Here is a 22,230-nt window from a genome sequence, read left to right on the forward strand (position 1 = left end):
CCCATACAGTCCCTGCTTATTACAAAGAAATCTATCCTGGAATATACTTTATGGACGTGCGAGTAAAACGAGTAGCCCCTTCCTGTTGGCTGTCCCTCTCTCCAGGGGTCCACTGCCCCCATTTGCCCCATAAACCCTTTCAGCTCCCTTGCCATTGCTGAGAGTCTACCCGTTCTGGGACACGACCGATCCAAAGTCGGGTCAAGGACCATGTTAAAGTCCCCTCCCATTATTAGCTTGCGAGAATCCAAGTCCGGGATCTTCCCCAGCACTCTTTTAATAAAGTCCACGTCATCCCAGTTCGGGGCATATATATTCACCAGCACCACCCTTCTCCCCTCCAGTCTGCCCCGTACCATCAGGTATCTGCCCCCCCTGTCTGCAGATATGCCCTCTGCCTCAAATTGCACGCGCTTGTTGATCATGATTGCCACCCCTCTGGACTTCGAGTCCAAGTCCGAGTGGAAGACCTGGCTAATCCAGCCCTTCCTTAGCCTGGTCTGGTCTGACACTTTCAGATGTGTCTCCTGCAACATAATTACGTCCGCCCTCAGGGCCCGCAAGTGCGCGAACACCCGCGCCCTCTTAACCGGCCCATTCAGTCCCTTGACGTTCCAGGTGATCAGCCTGGTCGGGGGGCACATCCCACCCCCCCCACCCCGCCGGTCAGCCATAGCCTTTCTCGGGCCGGCCCGACCCGTGCGTCGCGCCATTCCTGGCCCGCCCTTTGGCTGCCTCCACCCTCGACCTCCTTTCCAGTGCCTATTTCAAGTCCCTCTCCCGTCAGCAGAACAACCCCCCCCTCCCCTAACCCCATCCCCCGATACCCCCACCCCCGCCATCTACTGGCTGTTGATATCCCCAATTTTAAAAGCAACTTTTCCAACAACGTTTACTCCGGTAACTGAGGAAGCAAAGTAATGAATTCCACGCAAAGTCTTGCACCTGCAAATATCGAAACTCACCCGCACCTCGACAACTCGAACTTCTCCTGCAATTCATCCAACCCTGCAAACGTACCCACTAGGAACGGGTCCCTTACACTCACTATCCCTTCACCACGCCACCTCCCATACGTTGCATCCATCCCTCCAGGTATTAAACCTATGGTTCCCAATAATTACGTATGTCCCAGCATAAAATGCCTCAACTGGTTCCAAACGGGACTGCTGAACCATCACCAGGGCCCTCAAACTAGTTCCCCTACAAGAGGTCTCCTCCACCTGCACCTATTCTGACCCTCCCTCCCTCCCTCCCTCTCTGCATCATCGTCTCACCTTCTCGGCATTTGCCGCCCAATTCTAATGCAACAGATTTGGGAGTGCCCAGCTTAAAATGCCTCAACTGCTTCCAAATTTTGATTGATGACCCCACCCCTCCCTTCCTTAACCGCGTATGATCCTTCACCCGTAGATGTGTCTCCTGCAGAAAAAATACATTGCCCTCAAACACTTTAGGTACGCCAATGCCAGAGACTGTTTAATCGGACCACTTAACCCGCGCACATTCCACATTAAAATCATCACCAGGGGTTTCTGACTTCCTTCTCTGCTAAGATCCATCATCTTCACCTAACCCAAACCCCGACAACACATCCGTCTCCTCACTAACCTGGGCTCGTCCAAAATGGCTGTCCCTCCATCCTCGCCTAAACACAACCAGAAAACCAACTGCGTCACCAGCCCACTTCCCTCCCCACAACTCCTCTCTTTGCCCCCCTGCCTCAGGCTACCCACCACAGCACCCGTCTCGACACTGTTTCCGTTCATTAACATTCCCTGCTAGCATGGTGACTCCCACCTAGAGGCTCAGAAAAAAAAAAGATTCTACCCAACCTACCCATCCCCCCATTCTGCTGAGTCCATACCATCCCCAATACCCAAACCCCTGCGCAAAAAACAACCGACCGTAAACCAAATATTGCATGTGCTTACACATCTTTAAAAGTACCAATAATAACAAAATGACAACAGGGAAAAGCACAAATATGCCAAGAAAAAATACCACATATAAATTACAAATAAAAACTGGCATGAACATAATAACTTGTAAACCATACAAAAGTCACAACATTAGACCTCCCCCACCCATGCTCCTTGAAGTAATTTGCCTCCTCGGGCATGCCCTTAAAAGTCACCCAGAACGTGGCCGGGTGCAGCACCCCAAAACTGACCTTGCGCTGAAAGAGCACTGCCTTGGCCTTGTTAAACCGTGCCCATCGTGTGGTCAGGACATCCCCAATAAATCGGATCTGATTCCCCTCCCAGATATCTTGGCCCACCTCAGAATCTATTCCTTGCCCTGAAATTTGTGCATACACGCAATCACCGCCCGAACCTGTTCCCCAACCCATCAGCCTTTGTCTCAGGAACCAATGGGGATGATCCGCCTCTGGAGTCTTATTGAAATTCCTCTACTCCACAAACTTCTCAAACATCCTTGTGACATAGTCTGTGGCACTCGTTCTCTCTACTCCCTCCGACAAACCAACGATACGCAGGTTCTGCCGCCTGGAGAGATTCTCCTGGTCGTCCACCCTCACACTCAACACCTTGCCTCCCCCAGCACCGCTAGCTTTGCCTCCAACGAAACGATCCAGTCACTATTGAGGGCGGGGGGGGTTCCTGAGATGAGACTCCTAAAAACTGGATAGCTAGGATAACACTAGAATAGCTTGACATAAGTTAGTTTATTGAGATTGAAACTAATCGGGGCAGCACGGTGGTACAGTGGTTAGCACTGCTGCCTCATGGCGCCGAAGTCCTAGGTTCGATCCCGGCTCTGGGTCATTGCCCGTGTTGAGTTTGCACATTCTCACATTCTGAAGTTTGCGTGGGTTTTGCCACAACCCAAAGATGTGCAGGGTAGGTGGATTGGCCAAGCTAAATTGCCCCTTACTTGGAAAGAAGGAATTGGGTACTCTAAATTTATTTTTAAAAAAGATTGAAACTAATCATAAAAAGTATATCCAGTAATCATTATTAACCATTAAATGTGTATTCTTAGAACGTAGAAGTAACAAGCATTTAAACTCTTGCTGATCGTGGCCGTAATGTATGATGGAATTTAAGCGAGCTAACTTGACCACATTCCTAAGGCAGACACATTCCTAAGACAGACAGCAATAATGTGGTCAGCAATAATACAGCCAGCTTAATAAGCAGTTATTATCAGCAGCTCCAGCATCCTGCGCTCAGTACAAGCAGGAACCTCACTGAGATAAGAGAAATGGGAGTAGGGGAGAGCAAGAGACAGCGAATACAAGGGCCTTGGAAAACAACAGATGGTCAGGGAACAGAATGGGGCTAAATCATGACCTGATCATGCAGTCACCATGCTGCCTAAAGTAAAATTCAATGGTCAAGGTAAAATCTACAGCTACAACGATTGGATCGAGCCCAACTGGGATGGGCTACTCATTTTTGGGAATTGTATTAATGTTGAACCCGAAGCAATGTAAAGCAGTGTGGTTTTGGATTTTTCAAAATCAGTTTCCCTCGTGCGTTGAACCAAGCTTGGAAAGTAAAGCTGTCTGAACCAGGAGTTGTTGTCTCTGCAAGTCTTTATGATAGCTGAACTGCAATTAGGTGGGAAAAATACTCAGTCTCTGAAAACGTTCCTACAATTATGGTCCAACACCGCCTTTTCCACCACCTCTTGGATCATTGCACCTTGTACTTCTCCACACGATCCAAAGTCCCTTGAAGAGGGACTACTGCTTCCTGAATCGCGCAAGACCAGTCACCCTGAATCTCCTTTCGCTTTTGCCGAAATTCCCCTTAATAAAGTCCATCAACTACTCCACAGGCAGTGTGGCAGATGACGACGACCATTCCCCTTCTGCTATTCTTTTCAAATGGTGCAGCGCCACTGGCGTTTTCCTACTCCTGAACTAAGGCTCTCACTGACTTTTGCTGGGTCTGATATCCTGCTGACCACCCTCCTTTCACTTCACACTTTATCCACAAAAGTCACCCATTAAACGGGCCGAAAGAGGAGCCACCCTGTGTGCGACCGATCCAAAGTCCCCTCCATATAGTACAATCTTGGCTGATTTTCTACATCAACTCGTCTTCCTGCCCACTTCCCCATATCCTGTGATTTCCTGAGCAGGGTAGCATGGTGGTTAGCATAAATGCTTCACAGCTCCAGGGTCCCAGGTTAGATTCCTGGCTGGGTCACTGTCTGTGTGGAGTCTGCACGTTCTCCCCCTGTGTGCGTGGGTTTCCTCCGGGTGCTCCGGTTTCCTCCCACAGTACAAAGATGTGCGGGTTAGGTGGATTGGCCATGCTAAATTGCCCGTAGTGTCCTAATGAAAGTAAGGTTAAGGGGGGTGTTGTTGGGTTACGGGTATAGAGTGGATACGTGAGTTTGAGTAGGGTGATCATGGCTCGACACAACATTGAGGGCCGAAGGGCCTGTTCTGTGCTGTACTGTTCTATGTTCTATAATGACCACAGTTTTAAAGATACTCAGGTGGAACATCCACAATCCTCTTGGATAGATAATTCCAACGCTAATCAGTCCCAAATGATTGCTTATTCCGAGGCTGTGCCCATGCTCCAGATTCCCCAGCCAGGGAAACAACCTGTCAGTGTCTACCTTGCCAGCCCTGGTTTCAAAATATATTGCAATGAGATTGTTTTTCATTCTTCTCAACTCCAGAGAACATTCTCATCATAGAACAATCCTCATCTCATCCCAGGAAACAGTCTAGTTAACCTCTGCTGTATCTTTTAAGACTCTTCACAGGATGTGGGTGATGCTGGTTAGGTTAGTGTTGCCCATCCCTAATTGCCCCTGAGAAGGTGGTGTTGAACCATGTTCTTGAACTGCTGCAGTTCATGGTGGTGTAGGGTGCCTACAATTCGAGTATATCCTTCCTTGAAAATGGAGACTAAAACTTCACACCGTATTCCAGGTGCAGTCGCATCACGGCTCTAGACAACTGTAGTAAGATTTCCTTACTCTTGTATTACATACCCTTTATAATAAAGTTCAATATACTATTCGCCTTGCTAGTTGTTTGCCGCACCTACATGGTAACTTTGTGTTCCTTGTAGGAGTACACCCAAGTTTCACTGAACATCAACATGTAAAAGCTCTCACACTTTAAAAAAATATTGTTTTGCTATTATCAAAGGGAATAACTTCACACTTTCCAACATTATATTCCATGTCACTTTGTTGTCCATTTACTTAACCGATGTCTCTTTCCAGAATCTTTGTGCCCCTGGAGTTTACATTCCCATCTAATATTGCATTGTCAGCAAACTTTGAAATTTTAAAAATAAATTTAGAGTAACCAATTCTTTTTTTACCAATTAAGGGACAATTTAGCATGGCCATAAGAACATAAGAAGTAGGAGCAGGAGAAGGCCATCTGGCCCCTCGAGCCTGCTCCACCATTCAATGAGATCATGGCTGATCTTTTGTGGACTCAGCTCCACTTTCCGGCCCAAACACCATAACCCTTAATCCCTTTATTCTTCAAAAAACTATCTATCTTTACCTTAAAAACATTTAGTGAAGGAGCCTCAACTGCTTCACTGGGCAAGGAATTCCATAGTTTCACAACCCTTTGGGTGAAGAAGTTCCTCCTGAGCTCAGTCCTAAATCTATTTCCCCTTATTTTGGGGCTCTGCCGCCTAGTTCTGCTTTCACCCGCCAGTTGAAACAACCTGCCCGCATTTATCCTATCTATTCCCTTCATAATTTTATATGTTTCTGTAAGATACCGCATCCTTCTAAATTCCAACGAGTACAGTCCCAGTCTACTCAGCCTCTCCTTGTAATTCAACCCCCTCAACTCTGGGATTAACCTAATGAATCTCCTCTGCACACCCTCCAGCGCCAGGACGTCCTTTCTCAGGTAAGGAAATCAAAACTGAACACAACACTCCAGGTGTGGCCTCACTAATACGTTATACAATTGCAGCATAACTTCCCTAGTCTTCAACTCCATCCCTCGAGCAATGAAGGACAAAACTCCATTTGCCTTCTTAATCACCTGTTGCACCTATAAACCAGCTTTTTGCGACTCATGCACTAACACACCCAGGTCTCTCTGCACAACAGCATGCTTTAATATTATATCTTTTAAATAATAACAATCCCTTTTGCTGTTATTCCTACCAAAATGGACAACCTCACATTTGTCAACATTGTATTCCATCTGCCAGACCCGAGCCCATTCACTTAACCTATCCAAATCCCTCTTCAGACATCTGGTATCCTCTGCACTTTTTGCTTCACCACTCATCTTAGTGTCGTCTGCAAACTTGGACACACTGCACTTGGTTCTCCAACTCCAAATCATCAATGTAAATTGTGAACAATTGTGGGCCCAACACTGATCCCCGAGGGACACCACTAGCTACTGATTACCAACCAGAGAAACACCCATTAATCCCCACTCTTTGCTTTCTATTAATTAACCAATCCTCTATCCATGCTACTACTTTACCCTTAATGCCATGCATCCTTATCTTATGCAGCAACCTTTCGTGTGGCACCTTGTCCAAAGCTTTCTGGAAATCCAGATACACCACATCCATTGGCTCCCCGTTATCTACCGCACTGGTAACGTCCTCAAAAAATTCCACTAAATTAGTTAGGCACGACCTGCCCTTTATGAACACATACTGCGGCCAATTGACCTGCTCTGCACATCTTTTTGGGTTGTGGGTTTGAAATCCACACAGACATGGGGAGCCACACAGACAGTAACCCGGGGCAGGGATTGAACCCTGGTCCTTGGCGTAGTGATAACCACTACGCCACAGTGCTGCCTGCCCCTTTGTCAGCAAACTTAATTCATTACTTTGCCAAGATTTCAATATAGATTATAAATAGCTGTGGCCCTTCACATTTCACTGAAGCGCTCCACTAGTTTCAGCCTGCCAATATGAAAATACCCCAGTTATCCCTTATCTCGGCTTCATGTCTATTAAACAATCTTCCATCAATGCTAATATATTGGCCCAACTCTATGAGCCCCTATCTTGTCTGTTAACCGTTTGTGTTGCACCTTATTAAAAGCCTTTTGGAAATAGAAATATACATCTATTGATTCCCTCCCCTTTGTCTACCCTCCTTTCTTGAATAGTTATGTAATTTGATAAAGGCCACTGTGGTAGAGAGGTCAGAGTAGAAAGCTAATTGGAAGATTTCAAATAGGGAACTGGAGGAAAGATGAGTGTGAATTTGGGAGGTGACAACAATTTCATAGATTTTATGGAGAGGTTGAACAGGTTTGGAAAGGGAGGTTTGAGATAAGGAACACTAAATATATGACATGGACAACACTAGGTCATTAACCCCAGGGAGCTGGAAGCAACTGCCCTTTTCCCTCAGTGCTCCTCACTGTTCAAAGCCCCAAACGCTCCTATCAGGTAAGCAACATTTCACTCACATTGCCTTCAATTTGAATTATTGCATTCACTGCTCCAAATGCGGTCTCCTCTACATTGGAGAGACTAAATGCAGACTGGGTGACTGCTTTATGGAACATCTTCTCTCAGCTGGCAAGCATGCCTTCCCTGTTTATGCCATTTCAACTTAGCACCTTGCTCTTATGCCCACATGTCCATCCTTGGCCTGCTGCAAAGCTCCAGTGAAGCGCACCGAAAGAGGAGCAGTGCCTTATCTTCCGACTAGGCACGTTACAGCCCTCAACATGGAGTTCAACAATTTTCTCCTTCACCTTGAACCATTTTAAAAATTCAAAATTTTTTTTGCCTCAGTCCAAATCCCCTTTCGTGCTATCTGTCACTTGTCCACTGAACACTGACCTTTATTGTCCTATTAACACATCCTGGTACGGTATCTTTACGCAACTGCTGGCACCTTCGCCTAACATACCGCTTCCTTTGTCTCATGACCTATACATCTTTGTTGCAATTGACAGCTCTCACTGATCACTGACCTCCTAATCTGCTCCACCTCCTCTAATCCATTACATTTCTCGGTCTCGTTAGCTCTGAAGAGTCAGACAAAAATGACAGGTTAACTCTATTTTCTGTCTCCACAGATGCCACCAGATCTGCTGAGCCCTTTCAGCATTTTCTGTTTTTGAGCTAGAGGCACTAACTAGTAGGATCCACTTTTGAATTATGAGAGATGGGGAATGTGTTGCAGGAATTGTCAATCTTTTATTATAATACTTTGTCAGCATCTTCTGTTTAAATCCCTAACAATTTTAATTCCAAACCTGATCTTCAGGTATTATGTTTTCCATTTCTGCCATTTTCCTTGTGTCGCTCACTAAGTAGCTGGCTGTATGTCCTTTGTTTCTTTAGTGTCATAAAGCCCTTCAATGCCTTTAACATTGGACCCAGGCAACATGTCAGATCATCCAACAATCATTATACACATCATTCATCTGTGTTTTGTTTTGCTTTCCTTATCTCATCGGCCCATCTTTTAATCTTTATTTCTGAAGGTTACGAGCCCAAACCATTAACTGTTTGCTGCACAGATGCTGACTGACCTGCATGTTTCCAGCTCGAGCTGCATCATCAGATCTAGATCCAGTTGGGTCTCTGCCAGATCTCAGATGGATGAGGTGAAAACTTGCCATGGTCTGTTTATAGTGAGATGTAAGCATTTCAAACTCCACTGCAGTCTAAATAACGTGTCATTCAAAAAACGATTCAAATAATTGGGTCTTTGTGCAAGTATAAGCCAAAATACGGTGGTAATCAGCAGTTGTTGGTAAGTATAATGCTGACAATGATCCAGATCTATAGATATCCCACTTCAGGACTCACCAATACAACTGGGAACTTCGGCTACAGGCTCCAAGGTTACTGCATGCAATAACTTCCTAGCTACATGTCCAGTTTCCATAATCAGTTCTTTATCAAAATGTATTATTCCATATACTGAGAGGAGTTAAAGATTGGGCTATTACCTTGAGAAGAGGCATATCACGTGCCTGCTGGACCAGGAGATGTAGCTCATTGATCTGTTGGCGAACCAGTGGAGGAACGGGGTTGCAGCAAGCTATGATCCCCTGAGTCTCTCTAGGTGTGGCACGAGGGAGAGAAAGGAAGAAAGTTGTAACTCATTTGGATGGGAATAATTGTGTGAGAAGAACATCACATTACAACTGTGACACTTTAAAGATGCTTCAGTGGCTGTAAAGCACTTTGAGACCAACAGCTTATTTTCTTAACTAATGAATAAAAATTAAGAGTTACATTCGGAGTTTATTTTAAATGCTGCAGCTGAAGACTCCTCAACAGCACGGTAGCATTGTGGATAGCACAATCGCTTTACAGCTCCAGGGTCCCAGATTCGATTCCGGCTTGGGTCACTGTCTGTGTGGAGTCTGCACATCCTCCCCATGTGTGCGTGGGTTTCCTCCGGGTGCTCCGGTTTCCTCCCACAGTCCAAAGATGTGCAGGTTAGGTTGATTGGCCATGATAAAATTGCCCTTAGTGTGTCCAAAATTGCCCTTAGTGTTGGGTGGGGTTACTGGGTTATGGGGATAGGGTGGAGGTGTTAACCTTGGGTAGGGTGCTCTTTCCAGGAGCCGGTGCAGACTCGATGGGCCGAATGGCCTCCTTCTACACTGTAAATTCTATGAAAAAAACACCACCTCAAATTTCCCAAACATAATTTTTTTTTAAAAATTGTAAATAAGTGGTTAACTTTCATTAAATACAGGACAATGTCACTTCAACTCTTACATCCATCATAAACCTAACTAGAGTGTGATGCACGGCTAGAAGCATAGATTAACATTGCCAGTTCTGCATGCCAATGCAAAGAAGCTCTCACTGACTGACTGACTGGTTAAAAGCATTTGGTGGCACCCTCGCTCGAGGGCTGAGGATCCAAGTCCTAATCCAAGACTTGAGCACAAAAGTCAATGCTGGCACTCAGTGCAGTACCAAGGATGTGCATCACTGTCAGGGGTGCCCACTTTCAAATGAGGCGTTAAACCGAGGCCACTCTCAGGAATAAATATTGGCAGATATTTATCCCCTAATCAACGTTTTAAAAAAAATTGTCACTGTTGTTTGTGGGGGCTTTTGTGTACAAACTGACTGCTGTGTTTCGGACAATCTAACAATGACTACACTTCAAAAGTATTTCATTGGTTGGCGGCACGGGTAGCACGCTGGTTAGCACTGCTGCTTCGCAGTGCCAGGGACCAGGTATGATTACCGGCTTGGGCCACTGTCTGTTCTCCCTGTGTCTGCGTGAGTTTCCTGTGGGCGCTCCGGTTTCCTCCCACAAGTTCCGAAAGACGTAGTTGTTACGTGAATTGGACATTATGAATTCTCCTCCCCGTGTACCCGAACAGGCGTCTGGAGTGTGGCGACTAGGGGATCTTCACAGTAACGTCATTGCAGTGTTAATGTAAGCCTACTTGTGACACTAATAAAGATTATTATTATTAAAGCACTTTGGGCTGGTTTAGCACACTGGGCTAAATCGCTGGCTTTTAAAGCAGACGAAGGCAGGCCAGCAGCACGGGTTCAATTCCCGTACCAGCCTCCCGAACAGGCGCCGGAATGTGGCGACTTTCACAGTAACTTAATTGAAGCCTACTTGTGACAATATGCGATTTTCATTTTTTTTTCACTTTGCTCGTGGTTTTGAAAGTTGGTACATAATTGCAGATCGTTTTATTTCTTTCCATTTGAATACCCATTCAAATTTAAACTCTTTCCTCAATCTAACTTCCAAGTTATATTGCTAATTTTACACAAAATACACCTGAAACTGATTTGCACTGACAAGGAAAACTGCAGCATTGGACTACAGCTGAAATAGGAATTCAAACAGTTAAGATAAAAAATGTTTTCAAGTTGTTATTGTACAGATAAAATTGTGCTTACTTTACACAACTTTACTAAAAGTCCATGTTTAAGTGCATATGTTTAAGCATGTGATGTTGCTTTTATACTGCACAAGGTCCACATAGTCCCACTGGCCATGGAGACGCGGCCAGTATTTTGGAGTTGGCTGCATTGAGTAAACTTGTCGGATTTGTTGGGCTGGCCACCAGGAAGGCCTAACAAGACAAACTGATCTTTCTGTATCTTGGCTGCAGGAGTTACATGCAACAGGAATCAACAGTGCCAGGAAGAGCAAAGAACAAAGTACAGCACAGAAACTGACCCTTCAGACCTCCAAGCTTGTGCCGACCATGTTGTGAGGTACTCAATCCAATGTATTAGCAACTTTGCGGAGTCAGACATCAAGAGAAATGAATGTTTTAACAGGCATTGCAAATCCATGGTAATTTGTGCCCAACCTGACTGAGACTCAACTCAGACAAGTATGCAGATCATTCTCATTTGAAATGTGATAAGCTTTTTTTTGCCATACTACATCATAATTACAGTGGGGGAATAACTTACTTTGGCAGTTCCTCTGCTATTTTGATCATCATGTGGTTGGGTAGCACATACCTGTTAAAAATAATATAAAATGGTCATTTCTGTCAGCTTCTCGAAAAGCCTTTTTCGTTTGTTTCGAACACTTGATACTGAAGACTAGTTGGGGAAACAGGAACAACAGGTAGCAGTGATCACAGAACCCAATGAGAATAGAGGACAGCATTTTGAAACTGCATTTCGAAAGCGAAAGATTGACAGTGAGCAGTTCTAGTTTTCTGTTTGTTTCATATTGAGAGGGCAGTGCAGGGCGGCACGGTGGCACGATTAACACTGTTGCCTCACCGCTCCAGGGACCCGGGTTCAATTTCGGCCTTGGGTGACTGTGTGGGGTTTTCACTTTACTCCAGTATCTGCGTGAGTTCCCTCGGAGTCCAACGATGTGCAGGTTAGGTGCATTGGCCATGCTAAATTGCCCCTTAGTGTCCAAAAGATTAGGATGGGTTACTGTGTTTACAGGGATAGGGTGGAGGTGTGGACCTAAGTAGGGTGCTCTTTCCAAGGGCAGGTGCAGACTTGATGGGCCGAATGGCCTCCTTCTGCACTGCAAATTCTATGATTCTATATAACTCCCCACTAGTGAAAGCCAAAACATGGAACATTCATGGATTCTCATATATATAATGGTGGATTCAGAAATCAATGTTAAACATGTAAGGGATTCACTACAGTCCCATCACTAGACAGGTTGTGACCATCAACAAAGCTAAATTTAAATCCCTGTCTTCAGAATTCAGGTCCTTGACTTCAGAGATATTTTATGGCTTTTTTTGCGAGAAGGTTTTTTTGGGGGTGAAGTGCAGTGCCAGTAACAACTGATCTCCTTTGCATACGAGCATGCTTGATTGATACACTTTACACGAGCATGACCAACGCCAAGAGTGAAGTCTCCCAAGGAAATGGAATGCAAACAGCATTTTAGAAGTGCAAAGACAAGTATGAAGAATGCACAGAACATTTGTTGATGATTTTAAATCTTCTTTTTGCACCAAACGTACAAAATGTATACAAAAATATTAACTGTTAGGAGTGATGCACACTTCTTGCAGCAATTGATTGTGGTTAATCTGTGCTATTAGTAATAGCACCTTCAGGTTCCATTAACAATGAACTCATACCCTGTGCTTTCGTCCTCGAGTCGTGAAATCTTGTCCCGCCAGGCATAAATTAGTCTGAACGCTGTAAGCTGTTGAGTGTTCAGTTGTTTTTTCTGCTTCCTGTATAGCTCCAAGTAGGATTCTTCTGTGAAAATCGGCTTGTAGTATTTCTACAATTAACAAAAGATTACAAAAATACTATCTTATGTCCAGCCTGCAATTTCTAACTGGAAGTTATATGGAAATACACTCTAATAACATCCAAACATACATGTTCAATTGTTTGTAGTAATTGGGAATATCCTTCACGACACTTTTCGTTAGGTGCAAGATTCCTTTTTTTCATAAAAACGAGGTTATGGTTTCATGTAACAAATGCTTCAGACTCAATAAATACTTGCTTAACTTAACTCCCTACTCTCTCTATTTAGTCAAGAAGAAATTCAAATGATCAAAATCCAAGGTTTCCCTACAAAGTCTGAGTTCTGCAGGAAGAGTGGTGGTTCTGTGCACTGGAGAACACGTGTATTAAACAGAAAAGTGATCCAGGGTTTACACAGACCAATTTTTAGACTGAGGCAGTGACATCAACCATGCCATTATTAAAACTGCTGAGCAAAACCCAATACTTCTCATAGGGAGGGAGGGGGATAAAGCGGCGAAGCAGGTGTGTGGAGCTTGAATTTGAACAGGATTATTGTTTGCCTGTATTGGCCCCAAAAAGTGAAATAACATGCCAACCCTCATTACCCCAGCACACATCAGGAATACTCGTACTGGATACTTACCAGTGAACTGTCTTCACCATTACAGTACCCAGAAATACATTCCTACCATCAAACAAGAAGAATGGAGCAGCGCATTCTTTTCAATGGTGAAATAACAAAATATCATTAACTTAAAAGAGAAAATATCTTGAGCGGGTGTATGCGAATGTCAGTATCCCGTAGCATATTACACCTGCAGCAGCTCATGGGCAGTGGCATCAATCCACCATTTAAAACCATTGTACAGCGTTGACAGTGAATTCAGAACAAACACAAATTATACAGGACTGATTCTATTCAAAACTTACTCGCAAATTAAGACTTCAAAATTACACGAATCATCTAGCTGGATTGGAACAGTCACACGAGCATAGTTTAATGGGATTCAAACAGCTGCAACATGAATGTAGAATGTGCAAATCCATGCTGGAAAAACTTGGAAAGGTGTGAACCTATCCCCAATTTGCGATACTATAAAACTTACTCCATGAAATAGTGTCTTTGAGTTATTTGTTCATGTTCCTGTAAAGAGAACCCCTCCAAGTGCCACAGAAGTTTAGATTAATCTGACAAACAATTCCCACCATTCAATTTATTATTTTAAATTATAAAGTGTTGAAATCTCTAAAAAAAAATCAAACCAGAGAAAGAATTTAAGATGCATCCAAAGCCTGTTTGTTCTACTTATGTGAAAAGCACCAAAAGGCAGACTTGTAAAAAGCACTTCAATCCTCAGAGAAATGGCCCAAAGTGCCTTACGTACATTGAATTATTCCGAAGTGCAATGGCTTTTGCTATAGAAATTTCTTGCAAACAGAAATTTTTACTCACCAAGTTTTTATTAATTCACATCAGTTTCATGAATTTTAAAACTGTATTGAGGGGCATCACTGTCATTTAGTAACAGTTTTTTTTAAACAAACAATTTTTAATGAGGTATTTTTGGCATAACAAACAACCACAGTACAAAAAACAATAGAGTACAAAGAACAGTAATCAAAAAAAACAGCCGCCGACATCCGTCCCTCCAAGGCCCCGCCTATTTAACCCCCTACTCTATACTACCCTAGCCCCGCTACACCCGGACTCATTTCCACCCTTGTCTTTAATACCCTGGACATGACATCCGCGAACCCCTGCCAATATTCCCTAAGTTTTGGGCATGCCCAGAACATATGGACATGGTTCGCTGATCCACCCGCACACCTGACACACTTGTCTTCCACCCCAAAACATCTACTCATCCGGGTCGCCGTCACGTGTGCCCGGCGCACCACCTTAAACTGGATCAAGCTGAGGCTTGCGCATGTAGCGGTCACGTTGACCCTGCTCAGCGCCTCCGCCCATAGGCCATCCTCCATCTCACCCCCCAGTTCCTCCTCTCACGTACGCTTCAGCTCCTCTGTATGCGTCTCCTCCGTCCCCATTAATTCTTTGTAGATGTCCGAGATGCTCCCCTCCCCCGCCCATCCCCTAGACACTACCCTATCTTGAATCCCTCTTCGTGGCAGGAGTGGGAAGGATGGTACCTGGCTGCGCCGAAAGTCCCACACCTGTAGATATCTGAAATCATTCCCTGCTGTTAGCCCGAACCTCTCCACTAGCGCCCTTAAGCTAGGAAAGCTCCCTTCCAGAAACAGGCCCCCCCATCTTCTCAATCCCCGCCCTTTGCCATAACCGAAATCCCCCATCTAGGCTCCCCGGAGTGAACCGATGATTGTTACGTATTGGGAACCAAACTGATGCCCTCACTGCACCAACAGATCTCCTCCATAGACCCAGATCCTCAGGGCTGCCTCTACCACAGGGCTGGTGGTATATCTCGCTGGCAGGAACGGCAATGGTGCCGTTATCAGTGCCCCAAGGCTGGTGCCCCTGCATGAGGCCACTTCCATCCGCTCCCAAGCCACCCCCCGTCCCCACCACCAACTTCCTTACCATCACAATATTGGCCGCCCAGTAATAATTACTAAAATTTGGCAGGGCAAGCCCCCCACCTCCTCCCAATTCCTCTCGAGCATCACCTTTTTCACCGGTGGGGACTTACCCACCCAAACAAAGCCCAATATGATTTTGTTGATCCTCTTAAAAAAAGAGCGCGGTAGAAAATCGGGAGGCATTGGAACACAAATAAAAATCTCGTCAATATCGTCACCTGCGCCCTCCCCGCCAGTGATAGCAAGAGCGCATCTCATCTCCGAAACTCGCCCCTCATTTGCTCAACCAGCCGGGACAAGTTCAACCTGTGTAACCGGCCCCAGTCGCGCGCCACTTGTATCCCCAGATACCTAAAGTTGTCCCTCACTAACCTAAACGATAGCTCCCACAGCCGACCCTCCTGGCCTCTTGCCTGGACTACATACTTCTCACTCTTCATCATATTCAGTTTGCAAACTGGAAACCGGTCAAATTCCCCCAGAATCGTCATAATCTCCTTCATCCCTGCCCCTGGATCCGCCACATATAGGAGTAGCAGCAGCGGGGAGAGGGGACATCCCAGTCTTGTCCCCTGGTACAGCCTAAAATAGTCCGAGGTTGTCTTGTTTGTCCTGACACTAGCTTCCGGAGCCTGGTACAAAAGCCTGACCCAGTCGAAAAAGCCCCTACCAAACCCAAAGCGTCCCAACATCTCCCATAAATAGTCCCACTCTACCCGGTCAAACACCTTCTCTGCATCCATGGCCACAACTACCTCCACCTCCCCACCCTCCGGGGGCATCATAATCACATTAAGCAACCTTCTAATATTGGCCACCAACTGCCTGGCCTTGACAAACCCGGTTTGGTCCTCCATAATCACCTCCGGCACACAATCTTCAATCCTGGAGGCCAACACTTTGGCCAGCAGCTTAGCATCCACAGTGAGCAACGAGGTCAGCCTGTCGGACCCACACAGCTCCTGGTTTTTGTCCTGCTTCAATATTAACGAGATGGTGGCCTGTGACATCGGCGGGGGCAGCACCCCTCTGTCCCTCGCCTCGTTAAAAACCTTAACCAGCGACAGCCCTAATATCCCCGACAATTTCTTGTGAAATTCAACGGGAACACATCCGGCCCCGGAGCTTTGCCCGACTGCATTGCCTTCAAGCCGTCAGAAATTTCTTCGGCCCTAATTGGAGCCCTCAACACATCAACCTGCTCCCTGTCCACCCCTGGGAAAGTCAGCCCTTCCAAATAGCATTTAGTCCCCTTCCGGCCCCGAGGGGGGCTTCGAGCGGTAGAGTCCGCTATAAAAATCCCTGAATGCCCTGTTTAGCCCAGCCAAATCCCCTACCATGTTCCCATCCCCTTCGATCACCTTATCGAGTCCCCTGGCCGCCTCCCTCTTCCTCAACTGCTGAGCCAGAATTCTGCTGGCTTCCCCATATTCATACAGCATCTCCCTCGCCTTTCTAAGCTGCTCCACTGCCTTGCCCGTGGACAGTGCCCCAAACTCCGCCTGCAGCCTTCGACGCTCCCTTAACAGTTCCACCCCTGGGGTCACTGCATAACTCCATAGGATCTCCTTGATCAGTCGGTCTGTCTCTGCCCTGTCCCTATGGGCTCGGATTGAAATCAACTCCACTCTCACCACTGCCTTCAGCACCTTCCAGACCACCGCTGCTGAGATTTCCCCCATGTCATTGACCTGCAGGTAGTCCAGCACACTTTCTTAATCTCTCACACACTACCTCATCCGCCACCAGGCCCATGTCCAATCGCCACTGCGGGTGCTGGAAGCTCTCCTCACTGACCTGCAGTTCCACCCAATGTGGGGCATGGTCCGAGATGGTGATGGCCGAGTACCCAGTGTCCTCCACCCTCGCCAGCATAACCCTACTCAAAATGAAAAAGTTGATCCAGGAATACACACTGTGTACATGCGAGTAGAAAGAAAACTCCTTAGCCGTCGGCTCTCTAAACCTCCATGGGTTGATTCCCCCCCCCACCTGCTCCATGAACCCTATCAACTCCTTTGCCATCGCTGGCACCTTCCCCGTTCTCAAGCACAACCGGTCCAGGCCGGAGTCAATAACTGTATTGAAATCCCCTCCCATCACTAGCTTGTGCGAGTCCAAATCCGGTATCTTCCCCCGTACCCTCCTAATGAACTCAACATCATCCCAGTTTGGCGCATAGACGTTGACCAATACCACCTTCCTCCCCTCCAGTTTACCGCTCACCCTGATATAACAGCTCACCCCCCCCCCGTTCGAAACAATACTGCCCGCCTGGAATTGTACCCGCTTATTAATTAAAATCGCCTCCCCTCTCGTCTCAGTATCCAGCCCCGAATGGAAGACCTGACTGACCCAACCCTTCCTCAGCCTAACTTGATCTGCCACTTTCAGGTGCGTCTCTTGCAGCATCACCACGTCCGCCTTCAGAGCGCTCAGGTGGGCGAACACACGGGCCCTCTTGACAGGCCCATTCTGCCCTCTAACATTCCAGGTGATCAGCCTGGTTTTTGTGGGGGGGGGGGGGGGGGGGGGGGGGCGCACCATGTCTCCTCCCTCTTCCCCCTCCCCCCGCCGATCAGCCATCCCCCTTTCTGGATTTAGCCACAGTTTTAACCTACCTTAAGACTGATATCCCTGCTCTTCTGCCATACCAATTGAACGAGATTCGCCTGTTTATTGCCCTGTTCCCATAATTGATTCTTCATCATGTCATAGATGTACAGCAAGTAGTGGGTGTCTTCTTGGGCGTAACGTAGCATCTCCTTAGGCAATGGTCTATAAATGGAGAGGTTAAAAACGTTTAAAACAAAAACTTCTATAAGCACCCCAATGGCTAAGTGGGTTGTTGGGTTCTGCAGTACATTACTGAGGTACACAGATTAGAAAAATCCCAGTTTTGATTGCTACACTCATCCTGAGACAGCAAACCTTAATAGTAATGAGGCAAATGAGGAGCCACAACTGAACTCAGCACGTACAAGCTTGCGTGGGCCGAAAGAGAAGGGAAAAATCAAACTATTCCTGACGAAAATTCAGTAATCCACTGGATTAGTTCATCCTGTAGGCAACAGTTAAGATAACATACAACCCATCTTCAGGAACTACATTAGAACTCCAAACTAAATTAGCAAAATCAATAGATAATTCCGTTACAATATTTGGGGAAAATCTAGAAAAATACATGCACATACATACAAAAATTCTAGCTTTTGTGGATGAATACCAGAGTTAATAAGAAAAGAAAACTTAAGCACTCAAGATTAAAGTTACGCAGTTAAAACAGTTTTACAAAACCTCCCCAAAAGACCCTACTTGATCAGAACACACAAGTAACCACCTTCTTGGCAACATTCCCTTGTTGATTTTTAACTCAAAATTCAAGTAATATTACCCAAGGCAAAACTGCTGTCACTATAGTAAAGATATAGCACACAACTTCTCAAGCCCTCCATCCACTCTGCTGTGGAAATCCAACAATACTGAGAAACAAGACTGCTTTCTGAAGCCAAACTTTTCTGGTTTCTGGATGGCTGCTTCAGATTTTGTACCTTCTCTCAGCACACAGTTGTTCAAGACGTCTTCCCCACATAGCCAAAAAGAAATCAGCTCAACATTTCCCCTTGAATATCCTTTTCAATCTTCATCTTTGATTCCATTGTCTTCAGTACCTATGAACTCAGCTTCTTCAAAAATATAAAGATCTTTCATGTTTTCCTACTGCTTTCCCTTTCAGGGCAAATAAAATTTAATACCTTTCTTCTATGAACCTTTTGTAAGTTGTAAGTAAGAGTTCCTTACTCTCCTTTGACATTTAACCACTGAAAAGTTAAGCCCCTATCCATCTCTGTCTCTAACTTATTTACTTATAAATCCACCTCACCATGGCTTCTTATTACATATGCATGCATTTAGCACCTTTATCCCTTTTATCTCTCAACTCGCTCAGATAACTTGCCTGTTAACCGTTATCATTTAATTAAATAATTTATAAACATACGCAGCTACATAAGCTTCTTTACAAAATATCAATATTCTGCCAAAATATTTTTAAAAATCCATCCTCACACAGTGATCATAATATGATTGGATTTCATGTTCAATTTGAGGGAGAGAAGAGTGGATTCTAAGATGAGTGTTTTAAACTTACATAAGGCCAATTATGCGGGCATGAGAGGGCAGTTGGATAAAGTGAACTGGAAAATTAGCTTAAGGGATAGGTGCATTGGCAGACATTTAAGGAGATATTTGAGAAAGCTCAGTGAGAAAGGAAGGCTCCAATGGGAGGACACACGATTTGTGGCTAACTATGGCAGTTAAAGGTAGTATCAAATTGAAAGAAAAAGCATTCAATTCTGCAAAGACAGGCGAAAGGTTAGAAGATTGGACGGAATATAAAGAGCAGCAAAGAATGGTTAAAAGATTAATAAGGAGGGGAAAAGAGAGTATTGGAGAAAGCTAGTTAGAAATATAAAAATAAATAGTAAGAATTTTGAGGTTTCTTTTAATAAAACATTTTATTGAGGTATTTGTGGTTTTGTAACAACAGAAGGAACAGTGTACATACAAATATAAACATAATGCAGGTCTCACCTTCCTTGCTCACTAATCTTAACTAACCCCCCCCCCCCCCGCCCCCTCGGCTGACAGTTAATTTGCTCCACAAAAGTCGACGAGCGGCTACCACCTCTGGGCGAACCCTGACATTGATCCTCTACTCTAAGGGCGAATTGATTTTCTCCAGACAGAGATAGCTAGCCATGTCAGTTAGCCAGGTCTCTGACTTTAGGGACTTTCAGTCCCTCCAAGCTAATATTATCTGTGTCTGGGCTACCAGGGAGGCAAAGGCCAGAACGTCTGCCTCTTTCTCTTCCTGGATTCCCGGATCTTCTGACACTCCGAAAATCGTCACCTCTGGACTCGGTGCCACCCTTGTTTTTAACACCTTGGACATGACATCCGCAAACCCCTAAGCTTCGGATATGCCCAGAACATATGGACATGGTTTGCTGGTCCTCCCGCACACCTTGCACACCTGTCTTCTACCCCAAAGAACCTGCTCATCTGGGCCACTGTCATGTGTGCCCGGTGAACAACCTTAAATTGTATCAGGCTTAGCCTGGCGCATGATGTGGACGCGTTGACTCTACTCAATGCATCCGCCCAGTGACCATCCTCTATCTCCCCTCCTAATTCCTCTCCCCATTTGTGTTTCAGCTCCTTAATCTGTGTTTCCTCTGACCCCATGAGTTTGATATACATGTTCAAAACCTTCCCCTCTCCCACCCATACTCTGGAAACTACTCTGTCCTGTATCCCCCTTGGTGGTAGGAGCGAGAAGGTTGAGACCTTCCTGCGTAGGAAGTCCCGTGCCTGCAAGTACCCAAACTCATTCCCTCCTGTCAATTCAAATTCCTCCTCCAACTCTCTCAGGCTGGGAAAGCTCCCCTCTATGAACAGATCTCACATCCTCTCGATCCCTGCTCTTTTCCATCTCCGAAACCCTCCATCCAGCCTTCCCGGGGCAAACCGTTGATTATTGCAGATTGGAGTCCAAACCGATGCTCCCTCTGCTCCCACATTCACTGCCCCCAGACTCTCAGGGTTGCCACCACCACGGGGCTGGTGGAGTACAGTGCCGGCGGGGAACGTCAGAGGTGCCGTTATCAGTGCCCCCAAACTCGTGCCTTTACATGATGCCGCCTCTACTCGCTCCCATACTGACACCTCCCCTATCACCCACTTCCTAATCATGGCTATAGTTGCCACACAATAGTAATTGCTAAAGCTCGGCAGCGCCAACCCGCCCTCCCACCGGCTACGCTCCAGCATCACCTTTTTTACTTGCGGGGTCTTGCATGCCCATACAAAGCCAGAGATCACCTTGTTTACCCGTTTAAAAAGGCCAGTGGTATAAAGATGGGGAGGCACTGAAAAACAAATAGGAATCTCGGGAGGCCCGTCATTTTCACTGTCTGTACCCTCCCAGCCAGTGATACGGAAGCATGTCCCACCTTCGGAAGTCTTCTTTCATTTGGTCCACCAGTCGGGTCAAATTTAGCTTATATAGCCATTCCCATTCCCGTCCACCTGGATGCCTAAATACCGAAAGCTTTAAACGACAGCTCCCCCAGACGCCTCTTTGGCCACCTTGCCTGGATCGCGAACATCACACTTTTCCCCATGTTCAATTTATAACCCGAAAACCAGCCAAATTCCCTCAGAATCCTCATAATTTCTTCCGTCCCTTCTAGTGGGTCTGAAACATCTTGGAGCAGGTCGTCCGCGTATAGTGAGACTCTGTGTTTCACCCATCCCCGGACCAGCCCCTTGAGACTCTCAATGCAATTGCCAGCAGTTCTATGGCCAGCGCAAACAGCAGTGGGGAGGGGGTGCATCCCTGCCTCGTCTCCCGGGACAGCCTAAAATAGCTCGATGTCAACCTGTTCGCCCGCACATTCGCCAGACGCCTGATTCGCCTAACCCAGTCGATGAAGTCCCGTCCAAACCCAAACCGCTCCAGCACCTCCCACAGATAGGTCCATTCCATCCGGTCAAAGGCCTTCTCTGCGTCCAATGCAACCACTACCTCTATGTCCCTACCCTCTGGGGGCATCATGATCACATTCAACAGTCTTCCAATGTTGGCCGTCAACTGCCATGCCCTTAACAAATCTCGTCTGGTCCTCCTCAATCACATCCGGAATGCAGTCCTCGATCCTAGAGGACATGATTTTGGCCAACAGTTTGGTGTCAACATTTAGTAAGGAGATTAGCCTGTCGGACCCGCATAGCTCCGGATCCTTCTCCCGCTTTAAAATCAGTGAGATCGTGACCTGTGACATCGTCAGGGGAAGCACCCCTCTCTCCCTTGCCTCATTAAATGTCCTCATCAGCAGCGACCCCAGTATCCCAGAGAACTTTTTATAAAACTTCGCTGAATACCCGTCCGGTCCCGTGAGGCGGTTGTGCTAACTACTATTTCACTGTGTTATTCTAATTGTACGTAATGTAC

General features: G+C 46.0%; 1 protein-coding gene across 2 annotated transcripts in view; it reads right to left on the reverse strand.

Moving 5' to 3' along the window:
* The window catches only part of exosc10 (exosome component 10), an 87,022-nt gene that overhangs the window by 35,291 nt on the left and 29,501 nt on the right, over nt 1-22,230 (reverse strand). For both annotated transcript variants that reach the window (XM_038821624.1, XM_038821623.1), the window contains exons 11-14: nt 17,837-17,993; nt 12,533-12,681; nt 11,379-11,429; nt 8,915-9,026 (exon numbers count right to left, since the gene is read on the reverse strand). In XM_038821624.1, the coding sequence (XP_038677552.1) occupies nt 8,915-9,026; nt 11,379-11,429; nt 12,533-12,681; nt 17,837-17,993 (469 nt within the window). The remainder of the gene's footprint in view (nt 1-8,914; nt 9,027-11,378; nt 11,430-12,532; nt 12,682-17,836; nt 17,994-22,230) is intronic.

This window comes from Scyliorhinus canicula, chromosome 16 (genome assembly GCF_902713615.1).
Source record: "Scyliorhinus canicula chromosome 16, sScyCan1.1, whole genome shotgun sequence".
NCBI classification, from domain to species: Eukaryota; Metazoa; Chordata; class Chondrichthyes; order Carcharhiniformes; family Scyliorhinidae; genus Scyliorhinus; species Scyliorhinus canicula.